Consider the following 25,701-nt stretch of genomic DNA (forward strand, 5'->3'; position numbering starts at 1 on the left):
TTGGCTGCTCACCAGTAGACCTCAGTAGTGAAGGTTTGTCCTTGCTGGGGTGTTTGGTGGCACAACTAAAGTACACATTGAGATTTGTGACATCTCTGCTGAAGCTTGTTGGGTGTCCTTTATAGCCTAAAGGTACTGCTTTGTTTGGCTACAGATCAGAAAATACAACAGGGAAGGTGGTCTGTACTTTCTGGTTTTGTGCCGCACGTCAGAAACGCACATCATTGAGTCTGGTGATGACTTTTCTGATCATAATTGTTATATTGCTGCACATCAGACCTACACAAGATTGAGGTCTGTCTGTGGGGTTTTTGTGTCCTGTATTACTGACTTATTGGTGGCTTATCAGAAAGGCAACGGAAAGATTGATGGTCCTGATTTGTCGGGCTCCATAACAGAAGTACAAATTGAACCTGTGCCAGGGGTAGTACATATACTGCCTTTGGTAATCGGTACAGCACCACAAGGTGGCGTCGTGCTGATTCAGACAGTGCTATTAACGGCAATAGCTGCCGATTTTAGGCATGCTATTTGATATGTTGAGTCGCATGCCAAATCGCTTCAATATGGATGTGCTACCTCTATTCAGAATTGTTAGATTGTTGCACATCAGAGATATACACGATTGAGGCCTGTCTGTGGGTCCTGTATTACTGCTTTATTGGTTGCTTATCAGAAAGGCAGCAGTGAAGATGGATGGTCCTGATTTTGTTGGAAAATACAAAATTGAACCTGTGCCAGGGGTAGTACACATACTGCCATTGGTAATCAGTGCAGCACCACAAAGTGGCCCGTGCTGATTCAGACAGTGCTATTAACGGCAATGGCTGCCTATTTTAGGCATGCAATTTGACATGTTGAGTCACATGCCAAATCACTTGAATATGGATGTGCTGTCTCTATTCAAGATTGTTGTTGCACATCAGACACATACAAGATTAAAGGTTGTCTGTCCTTTATGCCTTACATTTACTGCCTTATTGGCTGCATATCAGAAAGGACACAACAGTGAAGGTTGTTTCTCTTTTTCTGATTTGTTTTTGCTGCTCAGCAGGGAGACACATTGAGGGTGATGGCATCTCTGCTCAGTATTGGTATATGCTACACATCAGACATACACAAAGATTGAACATTGTTTGTGTCCTGTATGTCCTATATTTACTGCCTTATTGTCCGTATATCAGAAAGGCACAGCAGTAAGTGGTGTTTCTCATTGATCTTCCTTGCTGTTTCTTAGGTATACACAGTAGGGGGTTGTTGGCTGCACTCCTCCAGGGAGCCACAGCATGGGGACCCCTTGTTTGCTCGACCTGAAAGCTGCTTTTCCTGCGACCTGTGTAATCTTGAGGTCTGTGGTTCCATAAGCAGGGACTGCTGGAGACGCTGCGACCTGGAGTCGCACAGTCACGAATGGTACCCTTTGGAAGATATAGTATATGACTTCTCATACGTCTTGCAGTCACAAGTGGCAGGTTAGGTCGCACGGGTGTGGGAACCCTAAGCTTATCTGTCCCTTCTGGTTCAGGTTTTGCAATGCAGCAGGAATACTCATTGTGGAGTTATTGCCTTATTTTGCAGTAGACCAGAAAGATCGCAGCTGTAAAGGCTGTCTGTTGTTTCTTTGTTTTTATGTTGCTGCACAGCAGAAATACTCAACATTGAAGCTTGTTGGTGCTTTCTGTTTCATATTGCCTTACCTTATGGCACTTCAGAAAAACACAATGCTGTAGGTTGCTTGTGTTCTTTCTCTGTTGGTTCTATGTAATTGCACTACAGAACTGCATAACAGGAAGGATTGTCTTATAACTGTACTTGGTGGTTCGTCATAAATACGCAACATAGAAGTTTGGGTCTTTCTGTCTTCTCTTTATGGCCTTGTTTTACTGTACATCAGTAAAACACCACTGTAAAAGGGGGTTCCCGTCCTTTCTGTATTTACCAGTTATGACCTAGCTAGCTGCACTTCAGAAATGCGCAGCATTTAAGGTGTTTGTGTCTTAATGCTTACATATTGGCCGCTCATCAGAAAACCAGACTGTGAGGTTCAGATTTGGGTCTCTTCCCATATTTGATATTTTGGTTTAGCTAGTCACACTCAGATACACAACATTGTTGTCTATGCTTGTGTCCTTTCTGTCTACATCTATTGTGCTATGTCCACAATCTATGATTTTTTTTGTATTTCAGCCTTCTCTTCCGTGGAAGGGCCAGGAGTTCTGGCTGCAGATGTCACATGTCAGAAAGCCTCGACCCCTTACATTCAGGGATGCCAGAGCCATTTCCTAGGGTGAAGCTCAGTAGAGTTATGGGTCACTGGAGGAAGGCGATAATGAATCGCCCTGTTTAATAAGAACTTAGGAAGTTTGGTTCAGAGGAGTTTTATGGCCTGAAGATGAAGTATAAAGATGTATACCCGACCAAATAGGTTACAGCTCGGTGCATGGCCTTCATTTTGCCCTTCTAGCAAAACTAGATGTAGCAATGAGTGTTCTTCTCCTGCTATGGATGTTAATCTCCTGACTAGGCTCTCAGGCGTAAGTAAAACTATAGATTGGGCATGCCTTAAACCCAGGGATTAAGTTTTTGTTAATCTATTTCCCTTAAGTAGGTTTCCCTTCAGTCTTTGCTGACGTAAAGATAAAAATGAACAAAAAGGGGTTGTCTGTCAGGGGCCCCCCTTTTTTGGCAGTTTTATTTCCCCGGACAGGTTTGTGTTAAGACAGGCCACCTTATGGATCAATGTAGTGTCCTTGTCTTACAACACAGGTCTCCGATTAATCTTTTTAGTGGTTCTAAGCAGCACCTATAGGCAGAATAGGCCATTGTTGTTAGATGTGTGACAGGCAACATTGATAACCTACAAGTTTAACATGTTTTCTGATTCCATCTTTAAGAGCCCACTCCACCTAGATCCTGCATCCGAAGCAGAGAAGGCAGGGACACCGGTGGAGTAGACCGGCAGATCAGCCGCATGATCCAGCTAAGATACCTTCATCAAGCATATGGAGTGAAGGTAAAGCTTACTGCAAAACCGAGGTTCGCCAAGAGGGTCTTGCAGTGGTCCCACCCTAAGGTAGGCCTGAGGTACTTGATTATCCTCTCAGGTGTGCAGTCCTGGAAGATGACTTGAGAAAAGTACTAGTTACTTACCGGTAACTGTCTTTCTAGGAAATCTTCCAGGACGGCAGGCCTACTTCCCACCCGTTGGAGGAGGGAAAAATTTTAGAACACTAGAAGGTGAGTGCCTATGAGGAATGATTTCCCTTGTGAACCAGGTTCAGGAGTTACTTCTCTACAAACTGAGGATCAAGGGGAAGGGTGTGGACTTAAAACAGCTGTTGATTGATTGTGTTTCCTGTGGGGAGGAGCCTCTCATCTCTCAGGTGTGCCGTCTTGGAAGATTTCCCAGAAAGACAGTTACCGGTAAGTTACTAGTACTTTTCTGGTGCTCTAGGCATAAAAGAGCATTTAGCCCTTTCACTGCAGGGAGAGCTGCCACTGCAAGGGGAGTTTTTTTTTTTTTTTTTTTTTTTTTTTTTTTTTACTTGGAGTTCAGCTTTAAATCTCTTTGCTCTCTCTATGCATAGATAAATATGCTACTCTTGGCAGTATAAAGCAGGGGTGCTCAATCTGTGGCCTGCGGAGCCCTCTGATGTGGCCCACAATCTCAAACAAGCAAAGTGCATGCCCCTGCTTTGGGATGGGAGGCTGGCAAGCCCAGATCATGATCAACAGGTTGCCAACCTGCCAACCCAGAGCATCATCGTGCATCGAGCCAGTGCCGGCAGTGGTGGAAGCAGGTGGCCACGGAGGGAGCAGGGGCCGCATAAGCTGATGCTTGCTTTTGTAGCCCCGGCTCCTGTCCCAGGTGATTTGATACCAAGTGCACTTCCCCTGGGACCTTTCTAGCAGCCTAGTGAGCGGTGCCAGCAGAAGCTGGAAGAGGAAAAGGTCAGTGTATTAAACATCACATACACTGCATGGGGGGCAGTATAGGAAACAATTCTTTTCATTTTCCTTTTGCAACAGCTGAAATAGACATAGAGTGTTTCTGTCATCCACTCTTTCGTTTTGTGATTGTGATTAAATGGTGGGTAAACATCTAACTGGGATTGGTCCCACGGTAACCGATGATCCGATGGTTTAAAATCTTAATTGTGATATCCGTAATTGAAATTCTGTACCGTTTAATACCATTGTAGTCTGCAAATGTTTACCAAATCACTTAAGTGGCCCGTGTTCTTGTTGAGCACCCCTGGTATAAAGCAATCATAAGGAAACCATTGAATCCAGGATGTCAAATATGCAAATGTAGCAGTCATAAATAATTCTATTTTGTAATTACGATATGTAGCAGGTTTGTAGTTAATACAATTAGCAGTAAGACTTGTTGCGGGGGACAATGGCAGTGCCAAAGTAACCATAAATTAGTCTTCTAATGTAAGCAGTCACGAGTCATTGTGGTCTGCCTGTAGCCTGACATTGAGGGAAGAGCAGCAGGATTGCAGTGAGCATCTGGTAAACAGAACTCCACAGACAGCCCTGGCAGGCTGGGTGATATTCGCTCACATACTAATATACTTTGCTATGGAAAGGTGTTTCCTGTTGATAGGAGGACAGTATAGATTTCTACTTCCAAGCTCTAGACATGACACAAAAATCAAGCCAACCAGATTGGAAAGTTTTTGTAGTGGGGAAACCAGTTCAAGGTCAAGGAATGCTAAAATTGAAGTTTACAGTATATATGCCGGCAATATTTACTTCACCCAAGTAGAGCTTTAAAACATAAATGGACTCATAAACAATGCTGTCCTTATAACAATGGGAAATGATTGTACTAACTTTAGACTCCTTTTTTCTGTGGAAAAAAAAAAAGCAATTCTCAGAATCCTCTGAAAAAAATAAAATAAAAAATCTACGAGTGTATTTCCAGCTTTATTTAAAAACAGTCTAAGCCGGCTAAGAGGATCTGACAAATTCACGCTATACAGCATAGATGGACAAATCTCTTGCTGGTCTTATTGCGTTCTGACAGCCACAGTTGCCAGCTGTCAGAATACCCGAACGACTACTGCTTCCAATCAGATGCAGCTGCTGTATTCTGGCAGCTGACAGCATCCAGCTCCTTTTGATTTTCTGTGCAGCTCCTTTGATTGCTCAAAGGATGTTGGCAGGGCCACCCACAGAGCTCATTTCTGATTGACCAACTGGTCAGCTTTAGCCTTTAGTTTAAATAATGCATAAAAGAAGAGTATGGTTTTGTTTTTATTCCAGAATCATACTTGCTTAGGTGGATGCAGCATCGGTCCCCCGCCGGCTCAAACACTGAGAACCGAGCGGTCAGACACTGCTGATCGCTCAGTTCTCACAGCTGTGTGAGCAGAGAGCTGGTGACTGTCATTCACCGCCTTTCTGCCCCCCCCCCCCCCACACACACACACCCACACCCCCCCCGCACACACACACACACACACACACACACACACACACACGATCACTGAAAGCTGGGCTGTGGAGGGGGCGGGAGCAGCAGCTGGCTCAAGCTCTCAGCAGGACGTTGGGAGGCTGAGCCAGGTGCTGGTCCAGAAATGTGGGTGGATCCCGACCATATGGTCCCCTAGCCTTGACTGGCTCTCTGACTTCAGCCGCCAGCGGACTTCAGCCCACTGTCTGCTGAAAATGAGTCACAGGAGTGCAGAACAAACTACTCCTGTGATCCACAGGAGAAGTACAGCCAAATGAGCTTTGGCTGTACTCCTCCTTTTTAAGGTTAATTTAGTCATTCCCTCCTGTGGACCAAGACTAGACTATGGATAGATCTTAACCAAGCCTCTATGGGTAGGGTAAACCTACTTGAAATGATTTCTCTCCTCAAGCTTCTATACGGAGAGGCTAATTCGCCATGTCGGATCCCCATGCAAATTTTTTTTTTTATTTTTATAAATCTCTCACATCTACATTTATCCCAACATTTAACATACACCATTTAATTATCAATACACCACTGTTCTTTTTTTCTTTTATCTATCAAAATAATATCCTATTTTTATTTATCCGCACTGTCTTCCTATACTTAAAAGGATAAAAAAAAACATTCCTATAATGTGAGCCAAAGAAAGCCCCCTCAGCATTATTTTCACCTTTGTCCTACATTGTAAGTAAGTCATCCTTACCTACAAGCCCAGCATTACCCCTTTTATTATACACACATTTTTCCTTCCTTATTGTAATATTAACCTCATTCTCCAATTCTACATAGGTTATATGGAAAAGGATAATAAATAACCTAATATACATATCTTTGGATCAAAATCAACGGTTGTTTTAAATCCCGTATTTATTTTTCCGATGACCTCTCCCCGATATCTGTTTAACTTTGACATCTCCGTACCATATGAATTAAGTAATTAACAAATCCTACCACTGTATCTTCCCTCAAAACTTTTACGCACTTCAGGCTATAATAGATTGATAGCCAGCTACTATTTATCGCTCTGTGCTGAGTCCTGTCCTAGATATTCTCAGGGCCAGCTGAAATGGATCTCGCCAGACTTCCTCTTTGCTGAGTCAGATTGGTCAGAATTTGAGCAAAGCTACTGCAAGACAGTTCTATCCTCTAGGGATGAAATTATTCATTTAAAGCTATTTCACCATAGCTATTTCACTCTGGTCAGGCTGCACAGACTGGGCCTTTGAGAATCGACAACTTGCTTTAGAGAATGTGGAGGGACTGCCAGTTTTCTTCACTGTGTGTGGAGCTGCCCATTTGTCTCTGCCTTCTGGTCAGAAGTGAACTTGTTTCTCTCCACTGACCTTGGTTTACCTAATATTTTACACCCTAGGAACTGTTTGTTAGGAATTTTTGGTGATTTACAGCTCTCTAAATATGATATTATCATTTTTATACTAAAAAGGTTATCCTTATGTCCTGGAAAGGCACTCCATACTTTGTTAGAGACTTGGAAAGTTATGGCAATGGTAATCTCCCACTGTAAAAGCTGAGTGTCCATGATGCTTTACCTTTCAACAGGTGAAAGCTTGCCCTGAAAATTTAACTGAGAGTGTTATAAACAATAAAAAAAAAGAGAGATCATGAGCAGTACTCAGTAATTTAAAGGCAAAGTTCACTTATGGAGCATGTTGCATGTTTTCCCCCAGTATTTAGGGTGTAACATGCTGAAAAGTGGTGCAGACGCTTCACCTGGAGTTGGACTTAAAAGCACTGTGAAGTATGTTTCTGAAGTACAGTGATAACTTGGTTTACGAGTAACCCTGACTGACCTGAGTAACCCTGGTAATCCTGACTTGATATGCAAGTGCTATCTTGCAAAACGTGCAGGACTCAAGCCGTTGGTGTATATATTACCGTATGTGGCAGGAGGTCCCTCGAGAACTCCGAGACACTCCTAACTGGGTGGGGCGGTCGTAACGTGTGTCGGAGCACCCGGAAGTGTCAACAGTTCCCGAGTGTCTCAGAGTTCTCCAGCGCACCCGCACCTTTGGCAACATACAGTACTGCATACACCAGCGCCCCAGCATTTCTGGCCACATACAGTACTGCATACACCAGCGCCCCAGCATTTCTGGCCACATACAGTACTGCATAAACCAGCGCCCCGGCGTCTGGCCACATACTGTACTGCATACACCAGCGCCCCGGCGTCTCTGGCCACATACAGTACTGCATACACCAGCGCCCCGGCGTCTCTGGCCACATACAGTACTGCATACACCAGCGCCCCAGCATTTCTGGCCACATACAGTACTGCATACACCAGCGTCCCAGCATTTCTGGCCTTACAGTACTGCATACACCAGCGCCCCGGCGTCTCTGGCCACATACAGTACTGCATACACCAGCAGTGGTTGTGGAAGGAATCATCTGAGTTTTCATTATTTCTTATGGGGAAACTCTCTTTGATATACGAGTGATTCGGATTACAAGCATGCTTCTGGAACGAATTATGCTCGTAATCCAAGGTATTGCTGTAATTCTGCCTAATAAATAGTATAAAGTAGAGATGCACTGAAATTTTGGAGGCCGAAAAATGGTGTTTTCGTCATTTTGCCGATAGAGAAAAAGGTGTCAAACACACATGATTTGACAGTGATTTTGCAACAAATTTACCACGATTTTACTGTGCTTATTGTGTGTTTTTCATAGGTCATGTGACTCAAAAACCACATCAAAAACGTAAAACGGGTGCTTTATTGATGCGCTTATGCTACATTTTCAATGCATTCCAACAGGGAAGTGCGATTGATTCCCCCCCCCCCCCCCAACTGACCAAAAATGCAGCAAGCAGGATTTTTAACACCACAATGGAAGAGCAAGGGACCAGTGTGAGGACATGCATAGAATTTAAAGGGATGCATTTTTCTGAAGCTTTTCTTGTGCTAAAGGCCAAGTGCATCCTGAATTTTCAGTTTCAGCACCAAAATTTCCATTCAGTGCACCTCCAGTATAACGTTAAAGTGGTACTCCATGCAGATATAAAAAAAAAAGCAACATTTTATCCAATTGTCTATTCAATATAAAATATTCCTGTAAAATCCTGCACAGCAGCACTCCTGTTAGGGGGAGGGCAGCACTGAGAACGTATCGGGGCTCTTTTGCTTTGCAGAATGCTGTCAGTCACAATGTAGGATTGGGATCCGGAGCAAGTCCTGTACCATGCCATACTGAATTACTGCAGCAAAGTTTGCAGTGAAATCTGGGACCTGGCTGTGTAGTGTGGAAAAGGTACTTGGATGACAGGACTTTCTGAAGAAAATGTAAACTTCTTTGGCAGGTAAACTCATTCACATTAGTGTAAGAACTAAAATGTGAAAAAATATGCAACCAACAAATGTCAGCTTTTAAAAAAAAAAAAAAAAATTGTGCCCTTAGGGCCCTTTCACACTGGGGCGGTTTGCATGCGCTATTCCGCTAATAATAGCGCCTGCAAACGACCCGAAACAGCCACTGCTTTAATTCCAGTGTGAAAGCCCCAAGGGCTTTCACACTGGAGCGATGCTCTGGCAGGACGGTAAAAAAAGTCCTGCCAGCAGCATCTTTGGAGCGGTGAAGGAGCGGAGTGTATACCGCTCCTTTACCACTCCTGCCCATTGAAATCAATGGGACGGCGCGGCTATACCGCTGTCAAAGTGCCTCTGCAGAGGCGCTTTGCGGTGGTTTTAACCCTTTCTCGGCTGCTAGCAGGGGGGTAAAACCGCCCCCGCTAGCGGCCGCATACCGACAGTAAAGCGCCGCTTACAATAGCGGCGCTTTACTGCCGACAACGCCCCCGCCCCAGTGTGAAAGGGCTCTCAGTGCTATGTATGGTGCATACATTGCAAATAGAGGTTGATTTCATAAAACTGGGGAGTGCAAAATTTTGTGCATCTCTGCATGGAAACCAGTCGGCTTCCAATTTTTTTGTCAAAGCTTAATTGAACAACCTGAGTTTAGAAGCCGATTGGCTACCATGCACAGCTGCACCAGGTTTTGCACTCTCCAGTTTTAGTAATCAACCCTATTGCAGGATCAGGATATGTGACTTTGCTCTAACTTCACTTGATGCATGCCTGTTTTGTGTTGGTGACATAAACTATTAAAGCTAGAGATGAACCGGCAAATAATCTGCCATCACTGACCTCCTAAAAAAAAATATTTCTCAGGTTTCCTGCTGCTGATTGATTTTTGTAGATACGCAGTGGGCTTTCAATGTGTGAATGGGAGAATCGGGTCAAAATGAGTAATGTATGGGTTGCTTTATTCCCTCTGTCACATTGATGGTGGAAGAACTCGATTTGCCCTAATTAAGCCTTAAGTAAGCTCTAACAACTCAAGTAAGAAGCTTATGCAGGGCTTTCTGTTTTTCCTAAGCTTGGAAAGGTGAGTACATACTGCTGAGGGATGTGGTGGGGGTTAAGTGACCCTTTTACTTGGCTTTGTAGCTTTAGTATTTCTGAGCTGTGGACCTGGATTTATCATGTAAAAAATGGGTCAGAGAACAGTTAAAATTTATCTATATACTTCTACCAGGTCCTTGAATTCAATGCATAGCAGACAAGTAACCCCAAACATCAGTGTAAAGAAGAAAAAGGAGTCCTGAAAGTGATGATTTGGCCCCCACTGAGCCCTGATTTCAACATCACAAAGTCTGTCTGGTATAACACGAAGAAGGATTTGAGGCAGCCTACATCCAAAGATCTGTGGTCAATTCCCCAAGATGTTTGGAACAACCTACCTGCCAAGACCCTTCAAACACTGTGTGCAAGTGTACCTAGAGAAATTGATGCTGTTTTAAAGGGAAAATCCAAAGCCGTGCCAAATATTGATTTGATTTAGAATCCTATTCTGTTCATTTACTTTCCATTTTGATAATTGATAAACATTAACTGTTAACACTTCAAGTGTGTGTGTGTGTGTGTGTGAATATATATTACAGGAAAAGAAATGTTTTCTTTTACTTCTATAAACTTATAAAATAAAATTATTTATGTATCTAAATCTACTATCAAATTAAAGTGAACTGATCCATAAAAAGATAATATGTTAGGATAGAATACAAACACTAAAAGGTACGGGACAGACTTCTCTGGGGAAAAAAATCACTCTGGGTCTTAAGGCAATTTTGGGGGAAAAAGTCCCATGGGACTTGAGGTTTATGAGCATAACTGTTATGCCCCGTACACACGAGCGGAATTTCTGTCGGAAAAATCTTGGATGTTTTTTCGACGGAATTCTGCTCAAGCTTGGCTTGCATACACACAGTCACACAAAAGTTCTTTGAACTTTCAGTCGTCAAGATCGTGGTGACGTATAACACTACGTCGAGCCGAGAAATAGAGAACCAGCTCTCAATCTTTTGCTGGTGGCAGTGCTGGGACAAGGTAATTTAGCGCCCAGGGCGAAGACACCAAACTGCGCCCCCCCCTCTCCAAATAAAAAATTAAAAAATTTAACACTAATCGGCATACTTGGCCCCAAACACAAATAATACCCCCTATCATCCTTACAAGCATAAATTCTCCCCCCCCCAATCCCCATTTCTAACAGCCCCAATATTTCCTATCCTAGCACAAATCTCCCCCCCATCACTTCTTCTAGCACAACCCCCCCCCAAATCCCCCTCCTAGCACAAACCCCCCCCCATCTCCACGGCACAAATCCTCTCTCCTGGCACAAATTCTCTTTCCCCCACAGAACAAATCCTCCCTCCCAGCACAAATCTTACCCCTGTCACCCCCCAAAATCCCCCTCCCAGATCAAATCTTACCCCTGTCACCCCCCAAAATCCCCCTCCCAGATCAAATCTTACCCCTGTCACCCCCCAAAATCCCCCTCCCAGATCAAATCTTACCCCTGTCACCCCCCAAAATCCCCCTCCCAGATCAAATCTTACCCCTGTCACCCCCCAAAATCCCCCTCCTAGCACAAATCCTCCCCCCAAATTTCCCCTCTAGAACAAATACCCCCCAATCATCCCTAGCAATTCTCCCCCCCAATCCCCATTTCTAACATCCCCAATATTTCCTATCCTAGCACAAATCCCCCCACACACATCACCTCTTCTAGCACAACCCCCTCCCCCCAAATACCCCTACTAGAAAAAAATCTTATCCTGGCACCCCTTAAATTCCCCATCCCAGCAGAACCCCCCCCAGAATTCCCTTCCCTAACACAACAGCACAAATATACCCCCCTCCCCCATATCATTCCATCCTAGAAGTAATGATTTTCTCCCTACAAATACTCTCATTCCTCCCCTTGTGTCCTCAGTGCAGCTCTCCCTTCCCTCAGCTTGGCAGCAGCTTTCCTCACACACAGACCTCAGATACAGTGCAGCACGGCGCTCTGTGATGCCCATCTTCTGACTTTCCTCCTCATGTTGTCCTGTCAGAGCTCAGGAGGAGCCAATTTCTGAACTTGCCTGTGCGGCAGCTAGCGGGACGGATACCGCTGCTGAAGGGGACCAGGATCGCGGCTCAGAGATGCCCGCCTCCCACCCACACTGCATTCCACTTCCAGCTAGAGCCAGGCTCCTCGGCTCCTCTAGGTTGCAGCGCCGCCACAGCTCTCCGCGTTCCTCTGAGTCCTCCCACCCCGCCTCCGGCCGTGAGTGACCTCCTGCCGCCGGCCGGGACTACAAGGCTGCTCCGTAGGGGGAGTGAACAGTGAAGCTGACAGGGAAGGGAGGTGAAGCCAGGGCTTGTTGTGCCGGATGCAGGAGCGCACTCGGCACACTTAGACAATTCTTCAGGTACAGCGGCACTGGCTAGTGTGTATAATGACAGGTGTGAAGCACATTGCCGGCACTTCACCTGCGCCCCCCCTCCTATAGAAAATCGTACCGCCCAGGGCATCCGCCCCTACCGGCCCTGGCTGGTGGAAATTCATACAGAAAAAGTTGGATGGAGCATACACACAGTCGGAATATCCGACCAAAAGCTCACATCACACTTTCTTTGACGGAAATTCTGACCGTGTGTATGCAGCATATTGTCATTATCTTTTGAACTGTTAAAGTGACGTTTAAATGGATGGCTGATGTTTGTTGGGTCTGGTTTTTAGTTTTTTGAAAGTGATTTTGACTATGCCTGAATGTAGATAATGATCCCTTGTCTCTAACTTGTTTATTTGGAAGTTGTTGGGATGCTGCTGAACATGTACAGTGCCTTGAAAAAGTATTCATACCCCTTCAAATTTTCAACATTTTGTCATGTTACAACCAAAAACATAAATGTATTTTATTGAGATTTAATGTGATAAACTAACACAAAGTTGTACATAATTGTGAAGTGGGAAGAAAATGATAAATGGTTTTCAAAATGTTTAACAAATATGTGCAAAATGTGGCGTGCATTTGTATTCAGCCCCCCTGAGTCAATACTATGTAGAACCACCTTTCGCAGCAATTAGTCCTCATGCACACGGACGTTTTTACAGCTGCTTTTTTGAGCTTTTTTTTGCAGCTTAAAAAGGCCTGTCTATGTTAGTCTATGGCTTCATGCCCACCTAGGCGTTTTTGAGCTGCAAGTGGCATAGGCGTTTTTAAGCTGTAAAAAAAAACCCAGGACCAGTGGGTTCTGAAAGACGTTTTTCAGCTGTAAAAACGCTCTAACGCTGAAAAACGCTCAAAAACGTCATTCACCAACGTTTTTTAGCGTTTTTGATCCATTGAAAAAAAAAAAAAAAATTTGAAAAAAAAAACGCTCAAAAACGCTAACGTGGAAAAACGCTCAAACGCTAAAAAACGCTATTGCAAAAACGCTGAAAAAAGCTGAAAAAAGTTTAAAAAAATCACTGCAAAGATACTGGCGTTTTCATAACGTTTTTTTAACAGCCTGTGTGCATGAGGGCTTAAAGCTGCAAGTCTTTTTGGGGATGTCTTTGTAGATCTAGAGTGAAATTTTTGCCCATTTTTCTTTGCAAAATATCTCAGGCTCTGTCAGATTGGATGGAGAGCGTCTGTGAACAGCAATTTTCAAGTCTTGCCACAGATTCTCAATTGGATTTAGGTCTGGAATTTGACTGGGCCATTCTAACACATGCTTTGATCTAAACCATTCCATTGTAGATCTGGCTTTATGTTTAGGGCCGTTGTCCTGCTGGAAGGTGAACCTCCACCTCAGTCTCAAGTCTTTCAGGTTTTCTTCTAAGGTTGCAATGTATTTAGCTCCATCTATCTTCCCATCAACTCTGACCAGCTTCCCTGTTCCTGCTGAAGAAAATCATCCCCAAAACATGATGCTGCCACCACGTTTCACGGTGGGGATGGTGTATTAAGAGTCATGTACAGTGTTAGTTTTTTGCCACACATAGCGTTTTGCTTTTAGGCCAAAAAGTAAAATTTTCATCTCATCTGACTAGAGCACCTACTTCCTCATGTTTGCTGTGTCCCCCACATGGCTTCTCACAAACTGCAAACGGGACTTCTTATAGCTTTCATTCTATAATGGTTTTCTTCTTGCCACTCTTCCAAAAAAAAAAGCCAGATTTGTGGCGTGCCCGATTAATAGTTGTCCTGTGAACAGATTCTCCCACCTGAGCTGTGGCTCTCTGCAGCTCCTCAATAGTTACCATGGAACTCTTGGCTGCTTCTCTGATTAATGCTCTCCTTGACCGGCCTGTCAGTTTAGGTGGACGGCCATGTCTTGGTAGGTTTGCAGTTGTGCCATACACTTTCCATTTTCGGATGACGGATTGAACTGTGCTCTGTGAGATGTTCAAAGCTTGGAATATTTTTTTTTATAACCTAACCTTGCTTTAACCACTTCAGCCCCGGAAGGATTTACCCCCTTCCTGACCAGAGCACTTTTTACAAATTGGCACTGCGTCGCTTTAACTGCTAATTGCGCGGTCATGCAATGCTGTAACCAAACGAAATTTGCGTCCTTTTCTTCCCACAAATAGAGCTTTCTTTTGATGGTATTTGATCACCTCTGCCGTTTTTATTTTTTGCGCTATACACGGAAAAAGACCGAAAATTTTGAAAAAAAATGATATTTTCTACTTTTTGTTCTAAAAAAAATCCAATAAACTCAATTTTAGTCATACATTTAGGCCAAAATGTATTTGGCCACATGTCTTTGGTAAAAAAAATGTCAATAAGTGTATATTTATTGGTTTGCGCAAAAGTTATAGCGCCTACAATCTAGGGTACATTTTCTGGAATTTACACAGCCTTTAATTTATGACTGCCTATGTCGTTTCTTGAGGTGCTAAAATGGCAGGGCAGTACAAAACCCCCACAAATGACCCCATTTTGGAAAGTAGACACCCCAAGGAAATTGCTGATAGGCATGTTGAGCCCATTGAATATTCATTTTTTTTGTCCCAAGTGATTGAATAATGACAAAAAAAAAAAAAAAATTACAAAAAGTTGTCACTAAATGATATATTGCTCACACAGGCCATGGGCATATGTGGAATTGCACCCCAAAATACATTTAGCTGCTTCTCCTGAGTATGGGGATACCACATGTGTGGGACTTTTTGGGAGCCTAGCCGCATACGGGGCCCCGAAAACCAATCACCGCCTTCAGGATTTCTAAGGGCGTACATTTTTGATTTTACTCCTCACTACCTATCACAGTTTTGAAGGCCATAAAATGCCCAGATGGCACAAACCCCCCCCAAATGACCCCATTTTGGAAAGTAGACACCCCAAGCTATTTGCTGAGAGGCATGTTGAGTCCATGGAATATTTTATATTTTGACACAAGTTGCGGGAAAGTGACAATTTATTTATTTTTTTTTTTTTTGCACAAAGTTGTCACTAAATGATATATTGCTCACACAGGTCATGGGCATATGTGGAATTGCACCCCAAAATACATTCTGCTGCTTCTCCTGAGTATGGGGATACCACATGTGTGGGACTTTTTAGGAGCCTAGCCGCGTACGGGACCCCGAAAACCAATCACCGCCTTCAGGATTTCTAAGGGTGTACATTTTTGATTTCACTCTTCACTGCCTATCACAGTTTCGGAGGTCATGGAATGCCCAGGTGGCACAAACCCCCCCCAAATGACCCCATTTTGGAAAGTAGACACCCCAAGCTATTTGCTGAGAGGCATGGTGAGTATTTTGCAGCTCTCATTTGTTTTTGAAAATGAAGAAAGACAAAAAAAAAAATTTTTTTTTTCTTTTTTTAATTTTCAAAACTTTGTGACAAAAAGTGAGGTCTGCAAAATACTCACTATACCGCTCAGCAAATAGCTTTGGGTGTCTACTTTCCAAAATGGGGTCATTTGGGGGGGGTTTGTGCCACCTGGGCATTCCATGGCCTCCGAGACTGTGATAGGCAGTGAAGAGTGAAATCAAAAATTTACGCCCTTAGAAAGCCTGAAGGCGGTGCTTGGTTTTCGGGGTCCCATACGCGGCTAGGCTCCCAAAAAGTCTCACACATGTGGTATCCCCGTACTCAGGAGAAGCAGCAGAATGTATTTTGGGGTGTAATTTCACATATTCCCATGGCATGTTTGAGCAATATATAATTTAGTGACAACTTTGTGCAAAAAAAAAAAAAAAATTTGTCTCTTTCCCGCAACTTGTGTCACAATATAAAATATTCCATGGACTCGACATGCCTCTCAGCAAATAGCTTGGGGTGTCTACTTTCCAAAATGGGGTCATTTGGGGGGGGTTTGAACTGTCCTGGCATTTATGCACAACATTTAGAAGCTTATGTCACACATCACCCACTCTTCTAACCACTTGAAGACAATGCCCTTTCTGACACTTTTTGATTACATGAAAAAATTTATTTTTTTTTGCAAGAAAATTACTTTGAACCCCACACATTATATATTTTTTTAAAGCAAATGCCCTACAGATTAAAATGGTGGGTGTTTAATTTTTTTTTTTCACACAGTATTTGCGCAGCGATTTTTCAAACGCATTTTTTGGGGAAAAAACACACTTTTTTACATTTTAATGCACTAAAACACACTATATTGCCCAAATGTTTGATGAAATAAAAAAGATGATCTTAGGCCGAGTACATGATACCAAACATGACATGCTTTACAATTGCGCACAAACGTGCAGTGGCAACAAAATAAATACATTTTAAAAGCCTTAAAAGCCTTTACAGGTTACCACTTTAGATTTACAGAGGAGGTCTACTGCTAAAATTACTGCCCTCGATCTAACCGTCGCGGTGATACCTCACATGCATGGTGCAATTGCTGTTTACATTTGACGCCAGACCGACGCTTGCGTTCGCCTTAGCGCGAGAGCAGGGGGGACAGGGGTGCTTTTTTTTTTTTTTTTTTTTTTTTTTTCTTTATTATTTTTTTGCTTTTTTATCTTATTTTAAAAACTGTTCCTTTCATTTTTTTTTTTTTTTAATCATTTTTACTGTTATCTCAGGGAATGTAAATATCCCCTATGATAGCAATAGGTAGTGACAGGTACTCTTTTTTGAAAAAATTGGGGTCTATTAGACCTAGATTTCTCCTCTGCCCTCAAAGCATCTGACCACACCAAGATCGGTGTGATAAAAGCTTCCCCAATTTCCCAATGGCGCTATTACATCCGGCGAAATCTAAGTCATAAAATGCTCGTAGCTTCCGGTTTCTTAGGCCATAGAGATGTTTGGAGCCACTCTGGTCTCTGATCAGCTCTATGGTCAGCTGGCTGAATCACCGGCTGCATTCTCAGGTTCCCTGTTGAGACAGGAGAGCCAGAGAAAAACACGGAAGACGATGGGGGGGGGGGGCATTCTCTCCCTCACTGCTTGTAAAAGCAGTCTAGAGGCTAATTAGCCGCTAGGATTGCTTTTACATGAAAGCCAACCGCTGGCTGAAAAGAATGATACCAAGATGATACCTAAACCTGCAAGCATCATTTTGGTATAACCACTCAAAGTCGTGAATGCTGTACCTGAAGACAAAAATATGGCTAACAATAAAGCACAGTAAATGGTAAGTATAAAAAATTGCATACCTGAAAAGCAAACATGATAAAACATAATAACAATAAAACATTGCAGAATAGGAATACAGTAAAAAAGAGCAGAACAATAGAGAGAATAGAGAGAGAGAGAATAGAGAGAGAACAATAAAACGACAACTATTACTTTTTATTTTATATTTTTGTTTGTGTTTTTTTTTTTTTTTTTTTTTACACTTTTTTGTAACTGTAACTTTTATAACTGTAACCGGTTTCCAGGTTCGGGTCTCTCAAAATGCGATGGCATCTTGGGAGACCCTGTGAAAGTGTGTCCTAGTCTGTGCAATGCTGTACCCTACGCTAATACTCAGCTAGTGAATGGTAGCATTCAAAACATTCACCAATGCAAAGACCAGGATTGTCAGGACAGGAGGGACAATAATAGCGGGTGTCACGCCTATATCCGCGCTTACTGGCAGACACGACATCTTTTTTGGGGGAGTTCGTTGGGTAGGGGTACTAGGGGGAGGACATAAAGAAAATGCCTCTCATGCAGCCGACTGCATTTGGTTGGGATGTGAATGGGGGAAGTACGGGGCGCTGCAGAAGCGGTGGGTTCCCAATTAGGATTGGCGAATGCAGCAGGAAGGGCATTATGGGCACGACGGCCTGTGTTTGTCTTCTTTGTGGCAGCGGGACACTACTTCGTGCTTGCCACCTCACCAGCTTGAACTGCACTTATGGGACTCGCCACGTCACCAAGTGTTACTGCAGTGCTGGTTTGACTATGACCGGGGTGTACTAGGCCGCTGGCGCTTGCCAGTTCACCAAAACGCTGCCAAAAAAAACTGTTAACGATCGCAGGATCAGGCCTGACTCTGCGAACGCTGCAGTTATGCGTTAGTGTTTTGTAAGTGACAGTGATCGATCGATACTGCACTTGGGTGGGCTGGGCTGGGGGCCGGGCGGAGGGGCAAAACGCAGGTGCTAGCAGGTATCTGGGCTGATCCCACTAACACTGCGTTTTTTGGGAACCCTAAACTGCTGGGGATGCCAGTATAGATCTGATCGGATCAGATCAGATATTGATCAGTTCAGATACTATACCACTAAGGGAGGTGTACGGTGCGTGCGTGGGTGTTAGCGCTACTGGCACTAACCTGACGCATACCTGGGGCTGGTGCTTGCCAGTTCACCAAAACGCTACCAAAAAAACTGTTAGCGATCGCAGGATCAGGCCTGACTCTGCGAACGCTGCAGTTATGCGTTTAGTGTTTTGTAAGTGACAGTGATCGATCGATACAGCACTTGGGTGGCCTGGGCTGGGCCGGGCGAGGGGCAAAACGCAGGTGCTAGCAGGTATCTGGGCTGATCCCGCTAACACTGCGTTTTTGGGAATCCTAAACTGTTGGGGACGCTAGTATAGATCTGATCGGATCAGATATTGATGCGTTCAGATACTATACCACTAAGGGAGGTGTACGGTGCGTGCGTGGGTGTTAGCGCTACTGGCACTAACCTGACGCTGCCTGGGGCTGGGTGCTTGCCATTTCACCAAAACGCTACCAAAAAAACTGTTAGCGATCACAGGGATCAGGCCTGACTCTGCGAACGCTGCAGTTATGCGTTTAGTGTTTTGTAAGTGACCGTGATCGATCGATACTGCACTTGGGTGGGCTGGGCCGAGCCGGGCGGGAGGGGCAAAACGCAGGTGCTAGCAGGTATCTGGGCTGATCCCGCTAACACTGTGTTTTTGGGAACCCTAAACTGCTGGGGACGCTAGTATAGATCTGATCGGATCAGATATTGATCCGTACAGATACTATACCACTAAGGGAGGCGTATGCTGCGTGCGTGGGTGTTAGCGTAACTGGCGCTAATCTGACGCTGCCTGGGGCGACGCATATCACCGCCGGGCGATCAGGGGGCTAAATCTTTATTCGGCGGGTGCCCTGACACTATAAAAAATAAACAAACTAACCAGCGTCACCCGTAACGGTTATACAGTGATCAGTGGTGAAAGGGTTAACTAGGGGGCAATCAAGGGGTTAAAACATTTATTAGGTAGTATATGGGGGTCCCTGTCGCTATAAAACGCTGACGGCGAACCTAAATATTTACCTCCCTAACTAGCGTCACCAGCGACACTAATACAGCGATCAGAAAAATGATCGCTTAGCGACACTGGTGCGGGGGGGTGATCAAGGGGTTAAAACTTTATTAGGGGGGTTAGGGGGTACCCTAGACCTACAGGGGGGTAATACTAACTGTCCTAACACTGTAAATGTCACAAACTGACACCAATACAGTAATCAGAAAAAAAAAAAAAAAAAAACCTGCTTGGTGTCAGTTTGTGACAGGGGGGGGGGGGTGATTGGGGGGGGATCGGGGGGCGATCGGGGGGGGGATCGGGGTGTTTTGTGTGCCTGGCATGTTCTACTGTGTGTGTGTGTTGTGCACTCACATTGCAGTCTTCTCTCCTCGGCCCGGGAACGGAAAATACCGAGCCGAGGAGAGATGACATCATTTCCTCTGCCTCTGTGTACAATACAGAGGCAGGGAAATGATCCCATTGGCTGAGAGCGATCGCGAGGGGGGGCCACGAATGGATGGCCTCCCCCTCACCTCCGATCGCCGGGGGAGATTTGCCGACCGCCGCTGGCACCGGGGGGGGGGGTCCGATCGGACCCCCCCCCACCCGCGGGCAGGCAAGGACGTACATGTAAGGTCCTTTTGCCTGCCCGTGCCATTCTGCCGACGTATATAGTCGTGCGGCGGTCGGCAAGTGGTTAAAACTTCTCCACAACTTTATCCCTGACCAGTCTGGTGTGTTCCTTGGCCTTCATGATGCTGTTTGTTCACTAAGGTTCTCTAACAAACCTTTGAGGGCTTCACAAAGCAGTATTTATACTGAGATTAAATTGTACACAGGTGGACCATATTTACTAATTAGGTGACTTCTGAAGGCAATTGGTTCCACTAGTTTTTAGTTAGGGGTATTGGAATAAAGGGGACTGAATATAAATGCATGCGACTTTTAAAAAAATTTTAAAACCATTTGTCATTTTCCTTCCACTTCACAATGTGCCATTTTGTGTTGGTCTATCACATAAAATCCCAATAAAATACATTTACATTTTTGGTTGTAACATAACAAAATGTGGAAAATCTCAAGAGGTATGAATACTTTTTCAAGGCACTGTATAGAATAAATGACAATGAAGAAAGAGAAATTGTGTATGTCGGGTTTAAGGTGATAAAACTGGCTTTACTCCGTCCAGCTGTGACATGTTATTTTTTTGTGTTCTAGCTGTATAACTTTGGAGAGACCGTTTCCATTGTCTTCTGGACAGACACTTGGAAGCCAGAGAGTTTCTATGACAAAATCCGGAGGAACAGACTCAGTGGGATGCACACTATGTGCTTGTTAGGTGATGTATATCTACTTATGAATTATATAAACAGAATTATGAGTTCTGAGCTATAACAACCAGTTCAGTTTTCATTGTCATCAGTTGAAAGTAGTGGAAACCGATGTTTTTTAATACCTGTGGAATCGTGCACGTTGTTCCCTTTCTCTATTGCTTTGTGCAACCCCTGCCACACGACCGTGTACAGCCACCTCTTCTAATGTATCTCAATGGGGGGCTCTATGCAGCAGCGGTTCCCAGGAATGTCATTAAGGGGTTAATTCAATTTTACCAAAAAACTGCCTATGCAGATAAGGGACATCTGTAGCTAAGAACAAACTGTGCAGATTTGAATAAAGCCCTTGCTATAGGTGTAGGCCATTTTAGGTAATGTATGAAACGTGACCGTTGCTAAGCAAGGCCCCGCTATTACAGTTTATCTTCACCATCACGGGAGTGAGCTCCTTCTCTGATTCAAACCCCCTCACATGCTCTTTCTCTTCTCTAAGGCAGTAGCTCTGAGCTCAGAGTTGGAGAGCTCGCTCCTCTAATGGTGAATATGAACACTAATAGCTGGGCCTTGTTTAGCAACAACCTGGCGGTTTTCAGCTAGGCTTCACGAGGTAAGTGAATGGCCTACATCTATAGTAAGGGCGTTATTCATTTTTAGTCAAAGACGCAGTTTGTTTTTATATACAGACACCCTTTATCTGTATTGTCAGTTTTTAGTAAAGGTGATTTAACCCTTGAACCCTCTGCATGCTATATGGCCATGTGCACGAAGCCTAATGCCGCGTACACACGAGCGGACTTTACGGCAGACTTGGTCCAGCGGACCGGACTACGTCGGATAATTCGATCGTGTGTGGGCTCCAGCCGACTTTTTCTTCCCAAAAGTTCGACGGACCTAGAAATGAAACCTGTTTCAAATCTTTCCGACGGACTCGAGTCCAGTCGAAAAGTCCACTCGTCTGAATGCTAGTCCGACGGACAAAAACCGACGCTAGGGCAGCTATTGGCTACTGGCTATGAACTTCCTTGTTTTAGTCCGGTCGTACGTCATCACGTACAAATCCGTCGGTCTTTGGTTGAACGTGTGTAGGCAAGTCCGTTCATTCGAAAATCCGTCAAAGTCCACCGGACCTAGTCCATGGAAAAGTCTGTCCGTGTGTACGCGGCATAAGTCTTTTTGCGGGAAATTTGCCAAAGAATGGAGCAGACAGAACTTGGAGCAAGTGTGTTTATTGACCAGTCAGCTTCTGTTAGCTTTGTTCAGTTAAAGTGTTACTAAACCCACAACAGTAAAATCAATTTCTATATGCAGTAAAGCATGCTTGTTCTACTTGCTGTGGAACCTAAGGGGTTAATCTTCCGCATTATGTAAAAAGGCTGTTGGATCCCGTCTTCTCTGATCCTCCCGTTCTTCCACTATCTCCAATCCATCTGCTGATAGAGCAGAACCCAAGGAGGCACTTTGCACATGCTCAGTCTGGTGTCTGTTGCTAGAGGGTTTTTTTTTTTTTCGGGGGGGGGGGGGGGGGTGCATGTGATTGGCACAGGACAGACAAAAGTCAGGGGTCATGCAGCCTCATAGGACAGTCGGAGGAGAATGAAAACTCCTCCTACAAGCTTTAACCAGTGCTCAGCTAGACACTGACAAAAGTCACAAGACTGATATATATATTGCTGATGAGAAAAGGTATTTAGCAGTTTATATATACTAAAATAATTGCATTTCCATGTTCTGTGTACTGTGGGAGACCAGATATAGTGAATGCAGGGCCCTGGGTTTAGTTACAATTTAAGCTTTGAGAATGAAAGCTAGAAGCTGATTGGTTGGTTGCCATGCAAAGCTGAATCCAGATTCTGACTGTTCCAGTCTTAGTAAATCCCCCTCTTTGTGTTCTAGTGTTTCTCTGACTAGCATATATCATGGACATTAAATACTAAGGACTGTTTCTTAATATCTAATCTTCACAAGGAGATTGGTAAATGGCTATAGCCAATAATGTCAGAATTACAATGTTCTGTTTGTGTTGCTGTTTTTCTTAGTGACAAGACATTTTGTGACCTATTTCTTCCTTTTTATTGCAGATATTAAGGTGAAAGAGCAATCAATAGAAAACCTCATGAAGTGAGTCCACTAAATTATTTTACATCATATACATTTTGCAAAACTCAGCAAAGAGAATCTCTCTATATTGGAATCAAATTACAGTAACATTGTTAGGCGACATCCACCACCAAAATAGTGTAAGCCCCCTATCCTTAGGATTTCAGTGCCCTCTACTGGATAGCCGATCACCACCACTATAAAGCCGACCTGGCCTGTACACCATAAGACTGTAGAGTTCATAAACGTGCAGCTTATAGCTAAGCTGGGTTCATAATTTTGCATTAATAACACATGTCAGTGTATGAGGAGAGGCCCTTGAAAATCAAATAGAGTTCATAAAAATGTATGTCCAGTGTGTGTTATAACACACATTTACACTTGTAAAAATGCATATTGACACATGTTGCACTGTAATAAGAACACTAAGGCTTGAGAAAAGCCTTACTGTCAAATATCCACTGAAAAGCTAGCGCCTTCCTCTACTATACTTCATATGTGTAATACTAATAAGATAAATATAAAAGCAGACAATTTTGATTCTTGGGTGCATGTTAGCAAATGTTTACCAGTAATTGAGAAATTATGTTTGTTACCACTAGCATGCTTTGCACCTATATATTGTGGTTTCTCTTTTTTGTTTGTTTTTTTAACAGAACCTTTTTAGAAAAATTGAATTATTACTGTAGGGACAAGCAGTATAAATTCCCACTAATAGGCAAAGTTAGATTAGTGTCCATTAAAAATAAAAAGTCTCCAACATTTCAGCTGCATCCTAGTGTGAGCCTCATGACTCTTTCCCATGGAATCCATATGATAGGACTATGGGGCTTCTTAGCACAAAACTGTTAATTCATATCTTTCTGTGGTTGAGATGGTCGTTTGTCAGCATGTTGGCAGATCTGAAAGGTGTTAGTGTAGTTGTCGCGTTTGCTGACTTGCTAGCATTTTATGATTTTTAAAAGGAATATCAGAAATAATGTTGTATCTTTATAAATAACAAGTTTCCTTCAAGGAAAAAGAAAAAACAATCAACTGCAAAAAGTCACCCATCTAACCGTACCCTAAAGTCCAGCCTAATTAGGATATTTAGGCTTGTAAATATAACTTGTACAATTGAAAACAAGATATTTGATATCAGCACGAATGATTAATGAAAAAAGCAGAAGGATTTAAGCAGTACCTGAATTAAATTGAAATATATTTTGATGGGGAGAATTGAACATGTAGGTTCTTCAACACAAGAAGAGGTTATTGCAATTTTGGGTAGAAGAGGAGTTAAGGAGGTTCTAGAGGCTGAAGGTTTTTTACACCCCCCAATCCTTACCTGAGCCCCCTCCGATCAAGCAATGTTCACGATAGCCTCGGCTGTATGGGGATTCTCCCTCTTCATTGACTAAGACAACAGCAGGAGCCCGTTGGCTCTCACTGCTGTCAATCACGGCCAGTGAGCCATTGAAGAGAGAGTGGGGTGGGTGGCAAGCTGCAGCTCTGTGTCTTATGAAGGAATAGAGAAGTAGCTTGGGAGCCAGCACGCAGCTGTACCCCCAGACCAATGGCTTCTCTGGGGCACTGCTTGAAGTGGAGGAACCAGGAGCACCCGCGGGGGACCTGAAAAGAGGAGGATCAGAGCTGCTCTGTGCAAAACCACTGCACAGAGCAGGTAAGTATAAACATGTTTTTTAAACTAAACTTTAATCACTTTATAAAAAAAAATTATATATATTTTTTATTTTTATTTTTGCAGTCCTTATTTCCTTTGAGATTTGTCTTTAGTTCTTGTTCCTAATGACAGGAGCAAAAGGAGAGAACACAGCTCCTATAGGGTCACCTGTCCTGTCAAAGACTGTCAGAGGTGGGGTTTTAAAACAACATGACAGAGGATCTAATCTTTCCACCAATCTATCTAAACCCCCACCCCAAAAAAACAGTTTTGGCTAACGTTCCAATTAAACCATTACACTGTTCTATGCTTTACTTTAGAACATATGATCCTTTGTAAGACATGTGAATAGATAGGAGTTGATTTACTAAAATTGAAGAGAGCAAAATCTGGTGCAGCTGTGCATGGTAGCCAATCGGCTTCTAATATCAGCTTGTTCATTTAAGCTTAGAAAAAAAACAACAACCTGGAAGCTGACTGGTTTCTATGCAGAGCTGCACCACATTTTGCACTCTCCAGTTTAAGTAAATGAACCCCTGTGTGTTTCACAGAACAACTCAGAGTTGGTAGTGTGCAAACATTTTAAATATTCAGGGCCCGTTCATACCATTAGGCAATGTGATACAACACATGCATTACAATGCATTTATGGCACGTTGAGTAAACACCCTATTTATTCCTAAATGGCTACCAGTGCATTTAGGTTTATGAAACACGTCCTGCACGTTTTTTTGTAAATGCAGTACATCACACCTAACTTGTGCATCTGCACATTGCAGTGCTCTATAATACAGGTGTGTTATGGTGCACTGTAGCTGTAGGTTGGAAAGGCAATGCACCACAGTACATAGTTACAATGTGTTGCCTTGTGTTGCAGTAATGTGTATTATAATGCATATCCTGATACACATTATGATGTGAACAATTCCTTAAATCTAAGCCCTGTGTTTTTAGTTCCTAGACTCTAGTGCTTACAAGGAGTGATAAAATAATATTTGTAAGGGCTCAGTTGATTATCTTAATTAATGAGGGTAAATGGAGGTTTAACCTGCAAAAAGGAAGGCTGTTTTACTTTGACAGATATGGAATCGTTTTCCATAGGAACTGGCTCTAGCAAACTATTAATATT

At 43.4% G+C, this 25,701-nt stretch overlaps 1 protein-coding gene across 1 annotated transcript in view; it reads left to right on the forward strand.

Moving 5' to 3' along the window:
* Nucleotides 1-25,701, forward strand: part of DPH5 (diphthamide biosynthesis 5) — a 78,925-nt gene that overhangs the window by 32,573 nt on the left and 20,651 nt on the right. The window contains exons 4-5 of the mRNA XM_073593021.1: nt 20,697-20,817; nt 22,891-22,930. Of these exons, the coding sequence (XP_073449122.1) occupies nt 20,697-20,817; nt 22,891-22,930 (161 nt within the window). The remainder of the gene's footprint in view (nt 1-20,696; nt 20,818-22,890; nt 22,931-25,701) is intronic.

The sequence above is a fragment of the Aquarana catesbeiana genome, linkage group LG07 (genome assembly GCF_042186555.1).
Source record: "Aquarana catesbeiana isolate 2022-GZ linkage group LG07, ASM4218655v1, whole genome shotgun sequence".
Lineage (NCBI taxonomy): Eukaryota > Metazoa > Chordata > Amphibia > Anura > Ranidae > Aquarana > Aquarana catesbeiana.